The sequence below is a fragment of the Dreissena polymorpha genome, chromosome 9, assembly GCF_020536995.1.
Source record: "Dreissena polymorpha isolate Duluth1 chromosome 9, UMN_Dpol_1.0, whole genome shotgun sequence".
Classification (NCBI taxonomy): Eukaryota; Metazoa; Mollusca; class Bivalvia; order Myida; family Dreissenidae; genus Dreissena; species Dreissena polymorpha.
This window is the reverse complement of record NC_068363.1, coordinates 41,435,856-41,458,919: the sequence shown is the minus strand read 5'-3', so window position 1 is coordinate 41,458,919 and position 23,064 is coordinate 41,435,856. Positions and strand designations below refer to the sequence as shown.

Genomic DNA, 23,064 nt, shown 5'->3' with positions numbered 1-23,064 from the left:
TAAACACATACATGTATATAAAACCACGTGGCATCTGTCAGATTCCCCAAATCGCAGATACAGTACTTAACAATAAAATATACCTGGTAATCGAACTTCCTCCGTTGCGGTACCGGTCATTCTTGGATAAAAACATGGTTTTGTGTGGATGGTGTTCCACAAAACAATAATTTATTGTTTAAAATGGACATGGGTCTTTCGAAGTAAGCATTGCAATGAACATTAGACCCGTGCTGCATTGTTTTATGTTAAATTTCTTCGCTTCGTTAGTGATTAATTATATATAAGCGACACACTCGAGGGATGTCCCGCTATTGAATATGAGTTTTATTAGTTTTAAATGTTTTTGGTGTGTATAATGCAAACATCTGATCGCCTTGATTAAATAAGTTGTATGAGATAATGGTACATATGGTATAAAACGAGAACAGGCCATTGACATTGTCAAAAATATTGAAACTAGAAGAACAATTCTTTTCATCAAACGAGGTGAAGTTTTACGACAGTGTATTCGTTTGTTGACGCAACTTTTAGAATTAACCTAACAGACTTTCTTACCACTGAATCTCTTTTTTCCCGTATGAAAGACTCGTGAAGGAAGCTTATGTCAGAAGTAAACTGTCCATTGAATTGTCCTTTAAAATGAAGTGAATTAACCCATTTATGCCTAGCGTCTAGGAAAAGGCCTTGGAAAACAGCGTAGACCCAGAAAAGACGCCGCACATCAGGGTCTACGCTGTTTGCTTAAAGGAATTTCTGTAAGAAAAATTCTAAATATAGAAATAAATATACTAGACATCCCTAATTTTGGAAATATATTGATCCAATTTAGAAGGTTGTGAGAGTCCACTAGGCATACATGGGTTAAAGAATACCGAAAACTGAATTGTGCTGTCCGGGTAGCACGTACATTACCGGGTAGTTGGTACACGAGCTTCTCGCACTGGAGACCAAGTTTCTTTTGAACTTGGTTGGTGCTTACCATACTTCACAGGCCCACAACAAATTTAACACATTATGCAGCCTCATGAGTGGAAGTAACGTCATTACACTTCAAATACACACACACACCGGTCAGATTCCTAATCCCGAATGCTTTACTTTGTATGTGACACCCAGTAATAAGCTTACTTCAGGCGATGGCGCGCCCACTTTCGGCAAGGTCTATCGCACTGAAGTCCCGAGCTAGATGTACAATGTTAAAGCCATACAACGCGACACACTCCTTGTTCCCACATAATACAGCCTCTTGCGCGGAATGAACTTAAAGACTAGAATTGCAAATACTCCCAAACATGTTTCAACATTATGAGGTGACATTTTACCTACATGGTGTGTAGTGTAACCTTGCGACAGCACTTTTAGTGTTCTGTAGCCAAATGGTTCCCGTTGTCGGTTTTGTTGTCATTCAGTTTCGAAGTCGTACGAGATGACGGTTATTAAATTTGCGTTTTTAATTGTTTTTGGATTTTTGGGGAATGTTCACTGTGACCCAAAATTGAGTCCAGTTGTGTTAGGTGAGAAAAATTATTCATTTTAAGCAGTATTACTAAATTTGTAATCAACTACGCAATTGCCAACTTGGTGACAGTTGTTTATGCCTTATGGAATATTTCTTTAATTCCATATTCGTAATATGTATTGATAGCATGTGACTGCTTGTGCAGAACTACAGGGTTTTCACTGTTGGAGCAAATTTAAAAAGTAAACGATGTAAACCTTTTACATTGTCATTATCATCTCGATTTAAAAAGTGATTCAGCTTGATTCGAGTTTATTTGAATTTTTGATAGGTGGGAGAGGAAGGAAAGTTATTTCATGTTTACAATATCACAGGATGTCACACATATTTTTACATCTTTTAAATCGTTTTTAGGTAGTTTATTACAGACCTCTATCAATTGTACGATAGGTCACTGTCAATTGATGTAAAATTAACTGGGTATGACATGTACCCATTATTATTTCTGAGATCTATAGTAATATAAAATAAGCATAAAGTAACTTCCGTGTGAATTTCTCTCTCATATTAGAACAATATCACTGTAAAACATAGTTGGTTATTGCCTTTGTCTAATGACTTTTCTTTATTTGAATCCAGTCTTTTCTAAAATTGTAACTATTGCCCGAATGCCGGCCAGTAGGTCCTATATTATAAATCATGCAGCTTTTGCCAACCAGGACAGATCATTTTCAGCCCCCCCAAAAAATATTAGATTTGTTAACAATATTTTACTATTATTATAATAATATGCTTTTTAATAACAATATTCATACATTTACATATATGTAACAAATCATGAAAGTTAATTTTTCCAAATCAAATAATGTACTTTTTATACGTTTTATTTATTCCATTGAGAGCAAGTTAATAATGTATATATATTTATATTTGTTTTTGTGTTTGTTTATTAAAGTTATGTTTCGTCACTGTATTGTAACACAAATCACATGCAGATATTAGGTCTTTGAATTTGAATATTAAAAATACCTGGTTCCCTCTCCATTTGCAGAATTTACTCATAAATTGATGACATAGTGTGTCATTTGCTTTGACGATGCAGCAAAAATCTTCGGATACTGTATGTTCAATTAAGTAATTCAGAAATTGCAGCCAATTAAAAAACATGTTACATTTTGGAGTATTCATTAATAATTAAGCATTTCTCTGCTTTAAATATGGCTGCAATCATTCAAATAAAATCTATTTGTGAGATGATAATCACAAGCCAGTTTACAGTCATGTGAATTTAAACTCGTTTTTAGGTGTAGCTAAACATGCCCTTTAAATCATTCCATGAATTTTAGGGGACTATTTGGTGCTGAAATACTGCCCTATCATTCTTCATATGATCTTATTCTCAAAAGTAACAATTAAGTAAAGGCAGTTTTATAAATAGTCTCAAGGACAAATTTGGACCTGTTTTGCGTGTTTTTAAGTTACTGTGACAGGTTTGATACATGGAAAGAATATTAATCTCATAAACAAATGTGGCATACATTTTTATTGGTATGTAATAATAATGTTTGTTCACAGTTTGTAGCATTTATATTAATAGATCATTATGCAGTTATAACCCATGCAATATTTGTTGACCATGCCTCTCTTAGGTCATTTAGTTGTTATTCACAGATTAAAAATCAGCATGTGTGTGTCAAGATAATCATTTGTATATGCATGTATGGCTTGAAAATTTATTTGCACATTTTGTTATTTAATCATATATTACAGAATAATTTCAGCAAGTTTTATCAAGCGGTATCAAATTTTGCGTTAAAAGCAAAGCATTTAATGATATGTTAATAACAAAGAGGAATTTTAATTAAACCATGTTATAATGATTATCTATAATAATTACTCCAAAAGTGGAAAAAAAACACTCAACTTATTCTACACGTACATAGAGAACCTTTTTAAAAGGAAAAATACATTTATATTTTAACCATGTGTATCCTTGTCAGATTTAATCAAGCACAAACAATCCAAAAGGGAAACTAAAAGTGGTGTGAACATGTCTTATCAGCATTACAAATCCTGCTCTCTGAAGTTCATTTATCTGGTTAAATCAGTGGTTTGTATTACAAGAGAAGTGTCAAACATTTTTCCACAAATTATATATTTTCATGTTTTAAAGTAACTGTTTCAAAAGGAAAGACTGTAATTCCATTTCAAATTATATATCTTCCATTGTTCCAAGACAAAGAATGTGTGAATGATGAAATAAATAGTATTCATCGACAGCATTGGCTCTCCTTGGACGCTCATTTTAACCTCTTTACTGTATTGAAAAGCCCAGACTGGCAGCAGTCTTTGGGAGGGCTGGGACAGAGTTTTGACTTCACCCTAATAATATTACTCGCTACAGAGTTTCCCTTTAGTCTGTTTTTTGTAGTACCCTATAAAGTTAAATTTAAATGAGACTTCTTACAACATGCAAATTTTTAAGGCTTTATTGCCAACCCTTAGATACTGATGATCCCAGCAAACAGCATAAAACCTGAACAGCCTGCAAGTAACTCGCAGGCTGTTCTGGTTTTATGCTGTTTGCAGTAAGCCACTTCCACTTTGCATATGAGTGGTATAGAGTTAACTCTTTCAGTGCTTGAACCGAATTTTGAAGGCCTTTGCAAACTGTTTAGATCCAGATGAGACGCCACAGATCCAAACTTTTGCTATTCTGATAGTATACTCAAAGAAAATGCTAATTTTAGAAATTCAGCAGAGAACATTTTAGCAGACGACAAATTTCCCAGCATGCAAAGGGTTAAGCATGTTTCTGTATCTCATGCCCTTAGTTCCGGGAGATGGTGGCAGCCAGTTCAAGGCCAAGCTGAACAAGCCGACCACAGTGGCGTCCTACTGTATCAAGAAGACGGACTACTACTACGATCTATGGCTGAACTTGGAGCAGCTCGTGCCATTCCTCATAGACTGCTTCGTTGATAACATGAGGTAATTTCTTTCGTTTAAAAGTGTGTGCGTACGGGTATATTGTTGTGCGCACTTGTTCTTATACAAAGTATACCTATAGTCACGCTCTGGGATAAAAGGCCTTAATGCATGTGCATAAAACGTTGTCCCAGATTAGCCTTTGAAGTCAGCACAGAGAAATCAGGGATGACACTTTCCTCTTAAATGGGTTCTCACTTTATTATACTTATAGTCGCCCTTTTGGAAAAGGGGGCTTAATGAATGCGCATAAAGTGTCGTCCCAGATTAGCCTTTCAAGTCAGCACACAGGAAATAATCTAGAATTTACTATCTATGGGTCCCTGAACTCGCAGATTTTAGACCTATTAGTCCCAGGCCAAAATTAATGAGTCCACCTTGAAAAAGAATGGGTCCCAAATTTTGAAAGATACCAAGTAGTGAAGAAAATGAGTCTAAATCACACTAGCTCAATAACTATATATTGCATTAAATAACTATATATTGCATTAAACTTTTAATAATCATTATCTCAAAGACATGTTGAAACCAAAATAACAACTTCAGGGTTATCACTATCTTGTTTGCCTTCACATAGGCTATAACATTATCTATTACATGAATGTAACCTGTTACAACATTTCACCTTGATTCAAATTGATGATAATATTATTGTTAAGATCCGAATTGCGAGCTTGATAATATTATTGTTAACGTCCGAATTGTGAGCCATTGACCAACCGTAATTAAAGTTAAGAGTTCTTTGTTTTAACACCTTATTTCGGAGGCATTTTTTCTGTATTATTTATGACCAAGTTACAAAAAGTTAAAGCAGGTTTTCATCCGGGGACTCTAGAAATTATCATAACACACTCTATTTAAAAGGTATCATAACACACTCTATTTAAAAGGTCTATTTAAAAGGTCGATTCTAATTGGTTCGTATTATACAGCAGCGGCTCGACTAGAGCCAATCAAAAGACTTGTTGCAGTCTTCAAGCCTCATTCGGTTAAACTCAGCGTTCATCGATGTACTTTTGACTCATACCCAAGATGGTTTGTACTTATCATGATTCGCGTATGTGTTAACGGATTCGTCTCAGCAATGCGTCCGAGAGGACGCACATATTTCAAAACTATGCGTCTATTTCGATATTTGTGAGTCATAGACGCGGGACGCGCATGTAGATTATTCCCTGAGCACAGTGTAATCAGAGAACACACTGTCTTCCTAGATGGATTCTCACTTAGTAAGAAGAAGTTCCTTTAAATCAAAAATACCATATAAGTGTCATCCCTGATTAGGTAGTCCTGACAGCACAGGCTAGATTTGGGTCTGTATTCACCAAACAATTCTTAGACTTAAGTCTAAGAATTAAGAATCTTCATAAAATAATTGATATACATGTATAATTGAAGAATTGCTTGAATGTTGAGTCAAACTTGGCATTAAACATCTCTATCAATATCATTCTTCATGTAGACAGTGTTCTCCAGAAAAATTTCAGAAGCCATATATATTTTTAAAGTAGCCAGCGACTAAGCAATAACATTGGTGTATTTGCACCATTTCAATTGATATTGTGGGGAAAGTAGCCGGCATCTAGATTGAATGTAACCGGTGAAATCTCCGGCTGCCTGTGCTTCCAGAGAACACTGATGTAGAACATTTTGTTAATGACATAATCACCAGTGGAAGCCTGTATATATTCAAACACTGAATGCATTTTTCCTGGCTTTAAGTCTTTTCTTAATTTTTATGTCTAAAAATGGATTGATGAATACATGCCCAGGGCTGACATATTATAATTAAGCACATGCATTGCACCCTGTTGTTTTTCAGAGCAACGCTCAATTATTTGTTATTTTGTGTTCATGTATTTTGTGTTCATGTCTGAAATTTTGTGTTCATGTCTGAAATTTGTGTTCATGTCTGAAATGCCAAGATTTTATCTAAATGATGTGTGTTCATGTCTGAAATGACAAGATTTTATCTAAATGATGTGTGTTTAGTAACGTACATTACTTAACCATAATATTAAAGAGAACGTGCTTCCTTATTGATTTGAATTGACTTTTTAATTGGATTAAATTTACAAAAATGATCATCTTAAAAGTTTGTAATGAAGTGGTTTGTTAGTGTGAAATTGAACTGGCTTGACAGGATAAATAATTGTTACATTGTTGCTTTATCGTTACTTATATATATTTTTCGGAATGCCTCAAATTTCATTTTTTGTTTCAGGAGGCAATTATTTTTTAGAACTTACTAATTGAAGCTGCTTCAATCAGTCAGTTAAAGCAACAGTGTAACAATACATAGCAGTTATAACTTATAAGAACTACAAAATGAAAGTTTAAACTTGAAGTTTTTAGTATTTTACCAAACACTTAAAATGATGTCATGCTACATATTGTAATTAGTTTTTGTCCTGTTCTTGGCTTATTTCTTGTATTGGTCACAAATATTCTGGAAAAAGGACATCCTTGTAAACGCATTCATGATTGTTAATTATACTGTACTTGTGTAAGAGCTTAACAGGATGGTAATTGACATTCAACTCTTGTTATTATTGTTTAGCTATAATTGCCACTTCATAGCATTAGTTCATGAATTATTTGCCATGATGTATTCACTAATCGCAGCATTCCATTTTTGCTACACGACTTCACACACAAGTTATATGCATTTATTTCTAAATCAGTGTTTTCCTCACGTATTATAAAGATAAATAATTGTCAAATAAAAATGCATCATTAAAAAAATCCTAAATTTCAAGTTGAAAAGACATCAAAAATGATTTTGTTGAAAAGTTGAGTTTTGTAGTGTCATGAACAGATAAAATAGTAATCATCCATTTAAAGAGATATTAATTAATGTTTCTCATTCCTCCCTTAGTGGGGCAAGATTTGCTGAAGAGCTAATCGTAAGAACGCATGAAATTCTCTAAATAGTAACAATCAAGTCTAGTTCTGGAAAAACTGGGCTTAATGCATGAGCCTTAAAATGTGTCCCAGATTAGCCTGTTAAGTCCGAATATCTGGGACAACACTTTCCAACTTAACTGGATTTTTGCTAAGAAAGGATTTCCTTCAACCAAAAAAATGCCATACAAGCGGAAAGTTTTGTCCCTGATTAGCCTGTGCAGACTGCACAGGCTAATCTGGACGACACTTTATGCATTGGTTAAGCCCAGTTTTCCCAGAAAGTGGCTCATGTAATATTCACCCCATTCCAGACTCGAGTATGACAACGTGACTCGGACGACCAGCAACTCCCCAGGGGTTGATATTCAGATCCCTGGATTTGGGGACACTGAAACTGTGGAGTACCTGGATCACTCAGAGATTTCACTCAGTAAGTCTCCCTTTAGACAAGTGTTAAACTGTTATGTTTTTATGCCCCCGGATCGAATGATCGGGGGCATATTGTTTTTTGCCTGTCTGTCTGTCATTCCATCATTTTGTCATTCTGTCCCAAAACTTTAACCTTACAGTAAAGTTTTGCAATAACTTTTGAAATATTGAACATAGCAACTTGATATTTGGCATGCATGTGTATCTCATAGAGCTGCACATTTTGAGTGATGAAAGGTCAAGGTCATCCTTCAATGTCAAAGGTTAAAAAAAGCTGCGCATTAGGGGGCAGTGTATTTCTGACAAACACATCTCTTGTTATAATTGTTCCTAGTGATGTTGTTGTTGATAGTATGATGATGATGATGAGCATGGGGATGATGATGAGAAGGAGGGTAGGAGTAATAGTGAAGATTGCATGGTACTTGGTTGGATGTGTGTTTCTTTGATGCTGCTGATATATATTTCGTAATATAATACATACAGGTATAAAACATTGTTGTTATTGTTTTCTTGTAAGATCATGATGATGAGTCATGAGACCATTTTGTCGTGGATATGATGGTCATTTTTTCTAAATAATGATTTTAATGAATTTGTACAGGAAATAAATGTGATGTCAGGAAGTTAATGAGAATACCATCTATTTGTTTGAAGAACAATCAACTTGATAATGATCTGTCATCCTGTTACTGAGCCAACTTCTACTGCTATGTATCATTGTTTGAACAAGATATGTTAACATGTGCTAAAAAAATGAATGATAAGAGTTCATTATCCTGAAATACTGAATATTTTCCTTATTATTTTCTTGCACTGGAAAATGTGAATGATACATAGGAATGCTGAATATTTTGCTCTTTTTTGTCCTTAAGTATATTGTAATTTTATGATACAATAACTAATACATATTACTGTGCATTTAATTTAAGCTTAAATTGAGCTATTGTAGTCAATCTATGCCTGGTGGCATGTGTAGTGATTGTTCATTGTTAACTTTTAGTTGTTTGCTCTGCAGAGGCCTCATTGTCCATCCAATCTTGATGGAACTTGATCATAATCTTTATTTTGATAATAGGTATGTTGAGTCACATTGTCCGATACCCACGACTAATTCATTCCGTTACTCTCCAGCATTAGCCGTGGGACAATATAAGCAATACACGCAGTTTTGACCTTAAATGTAACCTTTCAGTAGACCAATGCAATCGCAGATTACAAAAAGAATAAATGGAGAGTAGTGGAATGGGTTGAACGTGGGTATCCGACGATGGTTGAGTCATTATCTGAGAAATGTACGTTCTAAAACTAGATCGACAGGTCAAAGCGTATAAAAAAACGTTTATCACTCAACTTATGACAAAACTTGGTGATAATAACTTGGTCATAATTTTTATCTTGACGGTGTCTTGGAAAATTTGAAGTTTTGGTCATATGCATCCCAAAACTATCAAGTTCTGATGAAATTTGGTCAAAATATTGATAATGTCATAAAAATTATTCTGATTGAATTTTATCATTTTGACAATTTCTTGGCCAAGTTTCAATCTTTGTCATTTATGTATACAAACTAAAAACTCATGGTCAAAACTGAGAAAAATCTTGTTACCGCTCTCATTCTCAATATCCCTCCATGTAGTAGAATTTTCTTTTTGATCAAGCACCACTTAATTTCCTGGATTCTTGCCCAGTTGCTTCATACCTTAACCCTTTGCATGCTGGGAAATTTGTCGTCTGCTAAAATGTTGTCTACTGAATTTTTAAAATAGCATTTTCTTAGATTTTTTTCAAAGAATACTATCAGAATAGCAAACAGTTTGGATCCTGATGAGATGCCACATTCTGTGGCGTCTCATCTGGATCCAAACTGTTTGCAAAGACCTTCAAAATTCGGTTCCAGCACTGAAAGAGTTAAACTTGTACCTTTTTTTCAATTTCAGCAACCTACTTTCACAGCCTTGTTGAGGCCATGGTGGGCTGGGGGTACAAGAGGAACGTTTCCGTGTTTGGCGCTCCGTACGACTTCAGAAAGGCACCTAGTTAGTTTTGCCTATTTTGAAATTGTTGGCTCAATCACTCCATTAAGTTGTTGCGGGTACTCCAAAGTATACCACCATGTACCCTGGGTATACACTTACAGGCACCCAGCCATACTCCAGGCTACTTTTAAGTATATTTTCTGTACCCCAGGTACATTGAAGAGTTCCTGGATAATTTGTATGCCCCGGAAGGAGGGCATATAGTGATCGCACTGTCCGTCTGTCTGTCTGACCGTCTGTCTGTCTGTCCGTCACAATTTGCGTTTAGGTTTCGAAAATGCTCATAACTTCTATGTTGCTTCAGATGTAGCCTTCATATTTGGTATGCATGTGTATAAGGACAAGGCCTTTCCATACCCTCACAAATTTTACCCCTTTGACCTTGACCTTGAACTTAGGGTCCGCGTTTAGGGGTTTCGAAATCTGCGTTTAGGTTTCGAAAAATGCTCTTAACTTCTATCAAAGCGTTTTTCGGGGGCATATGTCATCCTATGGAGACAGCTCTTGTTTTAAGAAGTATCTGAGCCGACAATGAGCAGTTGAGCATTAGTTTTCTAAGGACAATTCTTTAGTATAAAAGCAAGAGGCTGTGCAATGCTCCTTTTTTCTCCCTCCAACCCCCCCCCCCCCCCCCCAACCCCTGTTGCCCATTCAGACTGCTCTAAAAATCCTTTTTGTAATTCAATCTTGTTTTGCATTTATTGAATGGCTAAGAACGCTTACCTAACAAACCTGAATAACAAAGGTTAGGACATGAATTTCCTTTGATTAAGATTGAAATAAAAGCAATAAATCATGTACAATAATTTTCTTGTGATCAACTCGTCTCTTTATGCTTTAAAAAATACAACTTCACAGCTTTGCCAACTCTTGCCTGAAATAATAGAGAACACATAAGTAAAAACAGAAAACATTAGGCTTCCTTAATAGGATGACATGTTTTCAAAAGCTGTTGGGTGAATCCATTATTTTCTACTAATATACATGGCATGCATCTGCCAGGTTTTATCACCTAAATCCGTTTTTAAAAATCCGTGACCGAAGTGAAATGAGATAAGCGAAAACAATGCCGAAGTCTGAAGAATAACGCGGTAATTTATAATGTCAGAAAATTAAGAGACATTAATAATGGACGGAAACCCATCTGTCAGAAAATTCAAAATAACGAAAATTAATATTTTTTCCTTAAAAAGAGGGTGTCCGAAAACATGTAATTACTAGAGCTGTAACGATTCACCCATCATTTGATTCGATTTCAATACTAAATGGTCCGATTCGATTATTTTCGATTTGATTCAAATTAAACTATTTGCTGTTTATTTTGCAAACTATTTCATGTTTGGTTTGTGAATTACATTTATTAATTAATAATGACTTAATATGTTTGCTAATTGTTATTAACTTATTATGTTGAACATTAAAAGTGTTTGATTTTTTAAATAAAATTTGAAAAACGCAACATTGTTCGATAAGTAACAAATTTATTGAACAAAACTTCCTGTTGAGTTATTTTTAAATAACATAAAATGCATGATGTATCACCTGTGTTTAACAGAAAAAAAACACAACAAAAACATGTAAGTATATAAACAACTTTCTATTGACTTCTTAACAGAATGAACACAGTTTAGTAATCAAACCATAAGGGTATCTTATGTCAATATAACACGTTTTGCAAGTTGCCTTTTCATCAGAACGTTTACGAAGCCCGAAATGATCCCATACTTTTGATTTTAATGTTGATGGTGCGTCTTTCAGCGTGATTGAAGAAGCATTTTACCGGCTGATGTAATGCTCAGCATGTTATTCATTTGATGCCATATTGGCTATTGACAAATCGCAAGAGGTATTACAAATGACAAGACTGTTTAGACGATGGATTTTGAAAGTAAGGTTTAAAATGCATATTAATCGGAATTGCAGTGAATCAAATTGAACTTTGCCATATTTGGTATCAAAATCGAATCGGCGGCGATGAACCGGTTTTTCGATGCATCGAACCGCATCGTTACTGCTCTAGTAATTACAGTTACTGTAGCTTTTGGGATTATAATTTCCAACCCTGTCAAGGTAATTATCCAGAGTATTGTGTTTCAGAGGCAACTGTTGAAAAACCTTTAACAATTTTAATTTCAAGTTCTAAATTGGCATTAATGAAGATTGTAATAAAGATCAGCCCCTAGTGCTGTCTGCCTTCAGTTGATTGATTAATCTGCAATAGTTAACTGTCCATTCAGTGATGAATGTGCTAATGTGCAGCCCATTAATTGATTAGTGGGCAATAAATTGTCTTCCATTGATCAATATTCACCCATTTGCCATCAAAAGATGTTTAAATCTGCAATAATTTGCATTCCATTGATTGATTACTCTGCAATAATTTACCTTCCATTGATAGATGAATTTGCTTCCAAATAATGGATTTACTTGCAGTAACTAACCTTACATTGATTAATTAATCTGCATTTCTTTGCTTTTCTAATATATTTTTAACATATTTTCTTTACTTTTTTGCCCTCCAGATGAGCTGAAGTTATATCTAACAGACCTTCAGCAGTTGATAGAGAGGGCTTACTACAGCAACAACAACCAGCGGGTTTACATCATTACCCACAGCATGGGCAGCCCTGTCACCTTGTATTTACTTAATCGCATGACTCAGGCGTGGAAGGACAAGTTTATTATGGGCTTTATCTCCCTGGCCGGGGTCTGGGGCGGTGCAGCCAAGCCAATCAGGCTAATGATCTCAGGTGGGATTCTAAACCCTTTGCATGCTGGGAAATTTGTCGTCTGCTAAAATGATGTCTGCTGAATTTCAGAAATTAGCATTTGCTTCAATTTTTTTAAAAGAATACTATAAGAATAGCAAACAAATTGGATCCTGATGAGACGCCATGTTCTGTGGCGTCTCATCTGGATTCAAACTGTTTGCAAAGGCCTTCAAAATTCGGTTCCAGCACTGAAAGAGTTAACCCTTTTATGCTTAGAGGACTCTCCCATCCTTCTAAATTGGATCAATTTATTTCCAAATTTAGGTATGTTTAGTATATTTATTTCTATATTTCTTACAGAAATTCCTTTAAGCAAACAGCGAAGACCCTGATGAGACGCTGCATCTTGCGGCGTTACATCTGGGTCTACACTGTTTGCCAAAGCCTTTCAGGACTCAACATTAACCTAAAAACCAACTTGCCCTGCCTGGCACTTGCCCTGAACGTCAAGCCGCTTGCCCAAACATGAAATATCACATTAACTTTTAACCTCATATTTTTTTATAAAGATCAAAATGATACACCTCAAAACCTTTTTATTTTTGCACATTTAACAAAATGATTAAAGCAATTAAAGTGTAATGAAAGTCTAAATTAACTGCTCTTTGTTCTTGTTTGCGCTTGCCTGGGCAGACAACTAGATTATAAAACAAGGGACAAAATTGTCACAAAACCAGGTTTTCATTGTGGAAAAAAAATCTGATAAAGGGAGAAAACTCAAACTGAACTTTTGAAATGAACAAACAAAATTAACCCCCTTTGTAAGTTTGTTTTAAAAAAAAATCTATTTTTAGTCGTGGCGACCTTGACATTGGAGATATTGACGTGATTCTTTCGTGCGACACACCGTCCCATGATGGTGAACAAAAGTGCCAAATGATTTTAAAATCTCACAATGAATGTCATAGTTATGGCCAGGACAAGCTCATTTATGGCCATTTTTGACCTTTGAACTCAAAGTGTGACCTTGACCTTGGAGATATCGACGTAATTATTTCGCGCGACACACCGTCCATTGATGGTGAACAAATGTGCCAAATGATTTTAAAATCTGACAATGAACGACATAGTTATGGCCCGGACAAGCTTGTTGCGCCTGCCCGCCCGCCAGCCAGCAAGCCAGCCCGCCCGCATTCGCCAATCTAATCAGTTTTTTCCTTCGGAAAACCTGGTTAATAACTTCCCCGGACCCAACTTTCACTTGTCAGTGGCAAAAGGACAACTGTTAATGTTGAGCCCTGCCTTTTTTCTAGACGCTAGGCATAAATGGATTAAAGTCTCAGTATTAGTTGTTACTTGATATGATAATTCTATTTCAAAAATAATTCTAACAAGGGACAAAATTGTCACAAAACCAGGTTTTCATTGTGAAAAAAAAATCTGATAAAGGGAGAAAACTCAAACTGAACTTTTGAAATGAACAAACAAAATTAACCCCCTTTGTAAGTTTGTTTTAAAAAAAAAATATTTTTAGTCGTGGCGACCTTGACATTTGAGATATTGACGTGATTCTTTCGTGTGACACACCGTCCCATGATGGTGAACAAATGTGCCAAATGATTTTAAAATCTCACAATGAATGACATAGTTATGGCCAGGACAAGCTCATTTATGGCCATTTTTGACCTTTGAACTCAAAGTGTGACCTTGACCTTGGAGATATCGACGTAATTATTTCGCGCGACACACCGTCCAATGATGGTGAACAAATGTGCCTAATGATTTTAAAATCTGACAATGAACGACATAGTTATGGCCGGACAAGCTTGTTCCGCCTGCCCGCCAGCCAGCCAGCCAGCCAGCCCGCCCGCATTCCCCAATCTAATAACCAGTTTTTTCCTTCGGAAAACCTGGTTAATGATCTCAGGTGTGTTTCCTGAACATTTTACCGCTTCAATACAAAATTGACCCGTTTGAAGTTCCTTAGAAAATGAAATTAAATGTGAGACCTTTGTTAACATTGGCCATAACTTTTGCAATATTGAAGATAGCAACTTGATATTTGGCATGCATGTGTATCTCATGGAGCTGCACATTTTGAGTGGTGAAAGGTCAAGGTCATTCTTCAAGGTCAAGGGTCAAATCTATGGAGGGGGACATAGTGTTTCACAAACACATCTTGTTTTAAGGCTTTATTTTCAACCAAAAGGTAGCCATGAGCAACAAACAGCAAAATACCAGAACAGCCTGCGAGTTACTTTCAGTCTGTTTAGGTTTTATGCTGTTTTCTTCTCATGAATACATTATATGGTTGCATATAGCCATTTTCACTTTCATTTAAAAAATTAAGAAAGCAAAAGTCAAACTGCACGAGCATTTTTTTGTTCTATATTCATATATTCTAGCCCCATATTATAGACATTTACCATTTAAGTCAAGTAAAAGTTATCCTAATTTGAAGTTGGTCCAGTTTGATCCAGTCCACTATCTCAGATGAGTTGTCTTCATTGTAAATCCTTTAATAAACAAACTTTGCTTTTGTTTTCTTGTTTTAATATTTATCATTTGGCTTTGAGAAAGTAAAATTCTTCAAGGTACAGTACTCAGAAATTTACTAAATTAATGCATTTTTTTATTGTATTTATTTAACACTGGATTGTTTGTTTGGCTTTAGGCAGGACTTACTTTTTGTTTTGGCTTTTCTCTGAGGGTTAGGTTTTTTCATGGGAAACCATGCAGAATATTTCATCCTTACTGTAACATTCAGAGTCTGAGTATTCACCAACCAGTTCTTAGACTCAAGTCTAGGAATAAGGAATATTCTATAAATTGAAGTGTTCAAGAACTGCTTTAATGTTTTAGACAAAACTTGCCATTAACCGCCTTTATATACCGCATGCTTCATGTAGACCATTCTGTTAACCCTTTGCATGCTGGGAAATTTGTCGTCTGCTAAAATGTCGTCTGCTGAATTTCTACAATTAGGATTTTCTTCGATTTTTTTCAAAGAATACTATCAGAATAGCAAACAGTTTGGATCCTGATGAGACGCCACGTTCTGTGGCGTCTCATCTGGATCCAAACTGTTTGCAAAGGCCTTCAAAATTCGGTTCCCGCACTGAAAGAGTTAATGACATAATCTACTGTGGTAGACGACATATTTTCAAACCTTGTACCTACTTGATTCTATTAAGACATTTCTTTATTCTTATGCCTAAGAATGGGTTGGTTACATGTATCTCTTTACCACTTAGATACATATTTTATCGGATTTCTAGTCACTTAGAAAGTTGAATTTAATTAAAGACCTTTCTTACTATATTCAAGTTTTAAAGGCTTCATAACCAAACCTTAGATACTGATGAGCAGCAAACAGCATAAAACCTGAGCAGAATGCGAGTAACTCGCAGGCTGTTCTGGTTTTATGCTGGTTGCAAAAGCCACTTGGCTTTTTATGGGGAAAATGGTTAATTTGGGCGAGGACCTTTCATTCAACCCTATAATCAAACAACTAAAATGTACATTTGAACTTCTGAATTCACTTGTGTTTTTCATATTTTTTTCAGGTGACAACCTGAATGTCCCAATTGTGAAGTCAATCAACGTGCGACGTGAGCAGCGTAGCATGCCTAGTACGGCCTGGCTCATGCCTTCTGACGAGTTCTGGAAGCCTGATGAGGTGCTGGTTGTCTCCCCTGCCCGCAACTACACGGTCCGAGACTACAAGCAGCTCTTCAAGGATATTGACTATGAGACTGGTAGGCTTTTCATTGGGTCTTTTTGTTATCACATTTTAAGACTCAGGGATGTGATTTTTCCTTTTTTCAGCTGATTTCCTACCTTTCAATGTCAAAATAATTATACAAATAGTTATAAAATTTTCTTGATCTATATACAAATGCAGAGTTAAGTTTATCTCTGCATGCAAGGGGGGTTGAGCGTTTTCATCCCCTTAGGTGGTTTTTAACCCTTTTCACTCAGAAGCAAAGTGAAAATTGCTATATGTGCAAACAGCATAAAACCAGAACAGCCTGCAAGTAACTCGCAGTCTGTTCAGGTTAACTGCTGTTTGCTGCAAATCAGTATCTAAGGGTTGGAAAAGAAGCTTTTAAAATCTGAATCTAGTAAGAAAGTTATTTTATTAAATTTAACTTTCTTAGGGAATACAAATGCGTAAAAATACGTATCTAAGTGGTAAAGGGTTAACTTGTAAGATATGGTGACAAAAAACTATCGTAGATGGAAGAAAAAATAATTGTCAGAAGGTTTACTGGGTACTATTGCAGTGTTGTACTTATGCTTTTAACAAATAGTTCCAAATGAAGAAAGATGTACATTAACTTAGAGATGGTGTATATATAGTGATAGTCAACACTTACAAATGAAGTTTCAATAAATAAGCGTATTACATTTTGTTATTCTAGTTTAACTTTTGTATGATTGTGGGACATGAATCAATCAAACCCAAAGATACAATTCAACTATAAACATATCTTTTGCTTTTTTAGGGAAGTTAATTCAGTAATTATCATCCTTTTTATTATTAAATAATCATGTAGCATCAAACTTGCTTTGTCCAGGTCTATTAAAAAGAAGCAATCCGATCGTTACAAAACATACCAAGGGCAGAATATCTTCATTCTTGTTAATATATATATATATATATATATATATATATATAATTTATTTATTATAAATATACATTTGTATACAATAACAATGTTATTGAACTGAGTGTTACTTATAAGATGCGTACCACGAGCAAAAAAGCACAAGGGACTAAAATATTAGCAATCATGACCCTATATTGTTAAACCTAGGTGGACTGTAAAGAAAATGCAATAATTTTGAAGAGTCTTTTTCTGTAATGAAAAAGAATTCAGGGCATAACAAAGATTAGATATGAAAACACTGTATAAGAATAGTGAAATACACAATTGCAGACATTACACATGTTGAATGAATATTGGATATTAATTCTGATATTTATGGGTTTGATTCCCACTGTAGGAGCATTATTTTTATGTCCCCAACTATAGTAGTGGGGGACATATTGTTTTTGCCCTGTCTGTTGGTTGGTTGGTCTGTTGGTTGGTCTGTTTGCGCCAACTTTAACATTTGCAATAACTTTTGCAATATTGAAGATAGCAACTTGATATTTGGCATGCATATGCATCTCATGGAGCTGCTTATTTTGAGTGGTGAAAGGTCAAGGTCATCCTTCAAGGTCAAAGGTAAAAAATATGGGTCAAAATCGCTCATTTAATGTACACTTTTGCAGTATTTCAATATTGAAGATAGCAACTTGATATTTGGCATGCGTGTGTATCTCATGGAGCTGCACATTTTGAGTGGTGAAAGGTCAAGGTCAAGGTCATCCTTCAAGGTCAGAGGTCATATATATGTGGCCAAAATCGCTCATTTTATGAGTTCTTTTGCAATATTGAAGATAGCAACTTGATATTTGGCATGCATGTGTATCTCATGGAGCTGCACATTTTGAGTGGTGAAAGGTCAAGGTCAAGGTCATCCTTCAAGGTCAGAGGTCAAATATATATGTGGCCAAAATTGCTTATTTTATGAATACTTTTGCAATATTGAAGATAGCAACTTGATATTTGGCATGCATGTGTATCTCATGGAGCTGCACATTTTGAGTTGTGAAAGGTCAAGGTCAAGGTCATCCTTCAAGGTCAAATATATGGGTCAAAATTGCTCATGTAATGTCACTTCTGCAATATTGAAGCTAGCAATTTTATATTTGAAATGCATGTGTATCTCATGGAGCTGCACATTTTGAGTGGTGAAGGGTCAAGGTCAAGGTCATCCTTCAAAGTCAAACGTCATATAGGGGGACATTGTGTTTCACAAACACATCTTGTTATCTCTACAACAGACACCAAGTACTGGTTCTAGTCCAGGAAATGGTCTCAAGAGTGTTTCAAATAAGCTTTAGGCTTTTGTTGCAATGGAGCTAAAATAAATAGGTTTAAACTAATACTGATAGTTCTCAGGCAGCTATTGATCTTTTACTGGTTACATACCACTAGGTTACATGATGTGGGAGGACACACACAACCTGATCAACCCTCTGACTGCCCCGCAGGTGGAAATGCACTGTTTACACGGCGTGAATGTCTCCACTCCTGGACAGTTTGTCTATGACAACAAGTCCTGGCACGATTCCGAACCCACGAGAACAATTTTGGACGACGGCGACGGGACCGTAAACATCCGGAGTCTGCTGGGTTGCTTACGGTTCCAGGACCAACAGAGCCAGCCAGTATATCACAAAACCTTCAACCAGGGGGAGCATTTGCAGATGCTGAATCTGAAAGATGTGATAGCGTACATTAAGGATGTGCTCATTGGTAGCTGAGTTTGGCATTTCTTCAACATGTTGTTTCCTGGGACTGTGCTCACCAACCCATTCTTAAACTTAAGATTTAAGAACAGTCTTAAGACTCAATAAAAATAACTTTTAGTTGGCATAAATATTGAGAACAACAGGTTACTGCCTGATATTTTTGTAAATTTTTGTAGAATAATATAACAGCTTGCAGAGCCATTATTTTATTCGTGCTGAGCCTGATATATTACAAAAAAATCAGGCAGTAACCTGTTTCTCTGTTTATCATACCAGTACGTCCCCGATTTTTGAGAAAAAATGAAAAATTCACTACAAAACTGCAGTTTTAGCGGGAAAGAATATGACTTTTGATGTTTGACGTGTTAATAATGACGTCATGAGCACGCGCCCTTAATGTTTGTAAAAAATGTTTTTTGCTGTTTGTGTTGCATTTTCTGTTAAAAATATATTACATCTTGGTATCAAATTTTTTGTTTTGTTGAATCTGATTCGATTTACCTAAAAATGATTACTTTATAGTTGATTCCGAGTAATATGACCATCCTCCACACATGACTGATATAAGAACTTCCTGTTGACCATGAGATAAAAAAATACATCAGGCAACGTTATATCAGGCATATTTCAATGCGGTGGTATGATAAACAAAGCATATAATGGCGCTCGTATGATAAACATGTTTTAAACAATTATAAAAGTATACCGGTAAGTGTTTATTGCCATGCTAGATTTGACTTTCGAGTAGTTTTAGTGCATTAAAATTTTGAGAATATTCTTTATTATATTATTTTAGTCTAAGAATGGGTTGGTGATTATTGACCCTGTTGGAAAATGTAATAGCTTAGGCCATTGACTTGTCACTTAAGAGTGTTTTTTATGCGCCAACAATCAATAAAAAGATGAAGGGGAAATTCGTGTTACCACTGTGTATAGGTAAGTTGTGCATCTGTCCGTTCAATAAATAATTGGAAATTCATGTCCTACAGACACACTTGTAGTTTCTTGCAAATGTTTTTTGTGTGTCGTGACATAATTGTGTTTTTATGAAACACTTAGTTCCATTAGGCAATTGAACATGACCTTTTTAGTATGGGAACTTACATTCTCATGGTAGTTAAGTGATAATATTTTGGTCAGTGTCACGATAATGTGTCTTAGCTACATGAATTAGAATTAATCATTTTATCTTTAAACTAATATGATTTATTTTAAATATCTAATTTTAATTGTGCAACTGCCAGCAGTTATTCATTATTTGTTCAAAACATGGTAGAACACGTTTTTCTATTTTTATCATGCATTTTAGTTTTCAGTAGTAATTTATTTTTAAACAAGTTAATTTTCAGAAATTGAGGGACTGGTATTGTATGACTGGTTCTTAATTTCTATAAATGTATACATTGTATAACTGAATACAGTGTATCCTAGTTTGACATTGCATGATCTACATAATGTTAAATTAAATTGATTTTATCTTGGGTTATTTGCTGCCATATTTAGAGATAAAATGGACTAATTGCTCTTGCACAAGGGAGCTGTAAATACTTTATTAATGTATAAGCAGTACCAACTTTTTATGTCCCCCACTATAGTAGTGGGGGACATATTGTTTTTGCCCTGTCTGTTGGTTGGTCTGTTGGTCTGTTGGTTGGTTGGTTGGTTGGTTGGTTTGCGCCAACTTTAACATTCGCAATAACTTTTGCAATATTGAAGATAGCAACTTGATATTTGGCATGCATATGTATCTCATGGAGCTTCACATTTTGAGTGGTGAAAGGTCAAGGTCAAGGTCATCCTTCAAGGTCAAAGGTCAAATATATGGGTCAAAATCGGTCATTTAATGTACACTTTTGCAGTATTTCAATATTCAAGATAGCAACTTGATATTTGGCATGCATGTGTATCTCATGGAGCTGCACATTTTGAGTGGTGAAAGGTCAAGGTCATCCTTCAAGGTCAGATGTCAAATATATGTGGCCAAAATCGCTCATTTTATAAGTACTTTTGCAATATTGAAGATAGCAACTTGATATTTGGCATGCATGTGTATCTCATGGAGCTGCACATTTTGAGTGGTGAAAGGTCAAGGTCAAGGTCATCCTTCAAGGTCAGAGGTCGAATATATGTGGCCCAAATCGCTTATTTTATTAAAACTTTTGCAATATTGAAGATAGCAACTTGATATTTGGCATGCATGTGTATCTCATGGAGCTGCACATTTTGAGTGGTGAAAGGTCAAGGTCAAGGTCATCCTTCAAGGTCAAATATATGGGTCAAAATTGCTCATGTAATGTCACTTCTGCAATATTGAAGCTAGCAATTTTATATTTGAAATGCATGTGTATCTCATGGAGCTGCACATTTTGAGTGGTGAAGGGTCAAGGTCAAGGTCATCCTTCAAGGTCAAACATCATATAGGGGTCAAGGTCATCCTTCAAGGTCAAACATCATATAGGGGGACATTGTGTTTCACAAACACATCTTGTTCGTTGGGTATTTGCATTGAATGTTTTTACTTGTGCTCAGTTTGAAAGCATTTATTTCCACAATTAATTATATTGATATATTATATACAAATGTAATCTTCATTTGTCCAAACTTTACATTGAAAACTTTCCTCTTATTTTGTTTTGAAACACATTAATATTTGAAATTATGTGTATCGGATATTATTAGTGGCATTTTTGTGTGTTTCCACATTGCTTTTCTTGGCATAAATTGTTCCAGTATCTTCCCTTTTATTTAACCACACATCATTCATGATAGTTCTTGTTGTTTCCATGGAATGCTCATTGCATCATATGTGAGTTCACTTGCATTTTATTGTCATTGGATACTATGTTTATGATTTATTTTACTATTTATTTTAAAATGAGAGAGATAGGTTTACGTATGGAAAAATGCTTGAACAACACTGCAATTTATATCTTTATTTAATCATGTTTAAGCAAAATCAAATTATGGTGAATTTTACCAAATTTGACCCAAAATGAAAAAATAATTTTGGAACAGATTGATTTGAAACACACAGACTATTGGCTGACACAATTGGAAATATTATTTATTGTATAATAAAAGTCAAAACTTCTTATTTTAAATAAGACATTATGATAAAAAGGTGATGCACCCTTGTATAAAGGCATTTCAGTATTATCATTATGTACACTGCAACCATTAAAAAAACAGATTTAAAGAAAGTATGAAAGCATATGCCAGTTTTTATCAAATATTTAACTTCAGAATTTCATTGAAAAACCTGTGCAAAAACAAACTGCAAATTATGATATTGTTTTATACATGTATCATACAAAGGGGTTTACATTTTGTATGAAAGAAATGCACTAAGCACTATTTACCATCTAATGTAATTCTGTAAAAGATGTGTTATTTTCTTGTAAAATATATTTATACAAACCTTCCATACACAATTTTTAAAATTATATTTAGGGGCAGTATGCAATACCTCCATCACACTGTAGGGGTATAGGGTTAGGGGTAGGGTTTGTAGAAGACTGCGATTTTACGGGTCAAGTTTATCTACAATGTTCAGTACATTCAAGTTTACCGGTATTTGGTACCTGTTTTGTATTGGAGGTTAAATACATGGTGCATACGTTATCACGTGGTGCATTTTGTAGAGCTATATCTGATCTGTGTTTGTTATGACCTGTTTATTTGGATGCGGATTCTTGTCTGTTTTGGTTAACATCTTAATTACTTATTGGCAAAATTAAAACATATGAAAATAAAAAAAATCTTTGAAGAGTTGTAAACATTTGATTTTTTTGTTAAGACCACAATGCAGTTCAAATGTTCATTTGTTGTCTCATTCATGGAATTTAATGTCTGATTTGTGAAATCATTATGTTTATTTCAATAAAGCTTAAGTCAAGAATATCAGTTGGTTGTTAAGATATGAACCATTCTCATTCAAATCCCTTCAAGTTTTCAATGGAAACAAGCAAATCCGTTGATTTTTTATCCCAAGCCATAACTTACAAGTTTGTGGCAGACAGACAGAAGTACTGACGGACGGACTGACAGACAGACAGACTTACCAACAACATTCCCTTTTATTATTGTTTAATTTGAGTTGCAATGCTTTGAGGTTAAATTTTATTTACACTTAAATGTATCATGAATATTGCTGGGCCAAGT

At 35.0% G+C, this 23,064-nt stretch overlaps 1 protein-coding gene across 1 annotated transcript; it reads left to right on the top strand.

Annotated features, from left to right (window-relative positions):
• The first annotated feature begins 1,355 nt into the window (after positions 1-1,355).
• LOC127846400 (phospholipase A2 group XV-like) lies at positions 1,356-22,801 on the top strand. Its single transcript, XM_052377615.1, has 7 exons — positions 1,356-1,517; positions 4,297-4,453; positions 7,669-7,787; positions 9,727-9,825; positions 12,348-12,575; positions 16,103-16,294; positions 18,587-22,801. Exons 1-7 carry the CDS (start codon positions 1,430-1,432, stop codon positions 18,913-18,915), a joined length of 1,212 nt encoding a protein of 403 aa, XP_052233575.1. The 5' UTR covers positions 1,356-1,429; the 3' UTR covers positions 18,916-22,801.
• The last annotated feature ends 263 nt before the right edge of the window (positions 22,802-23,064 follow it).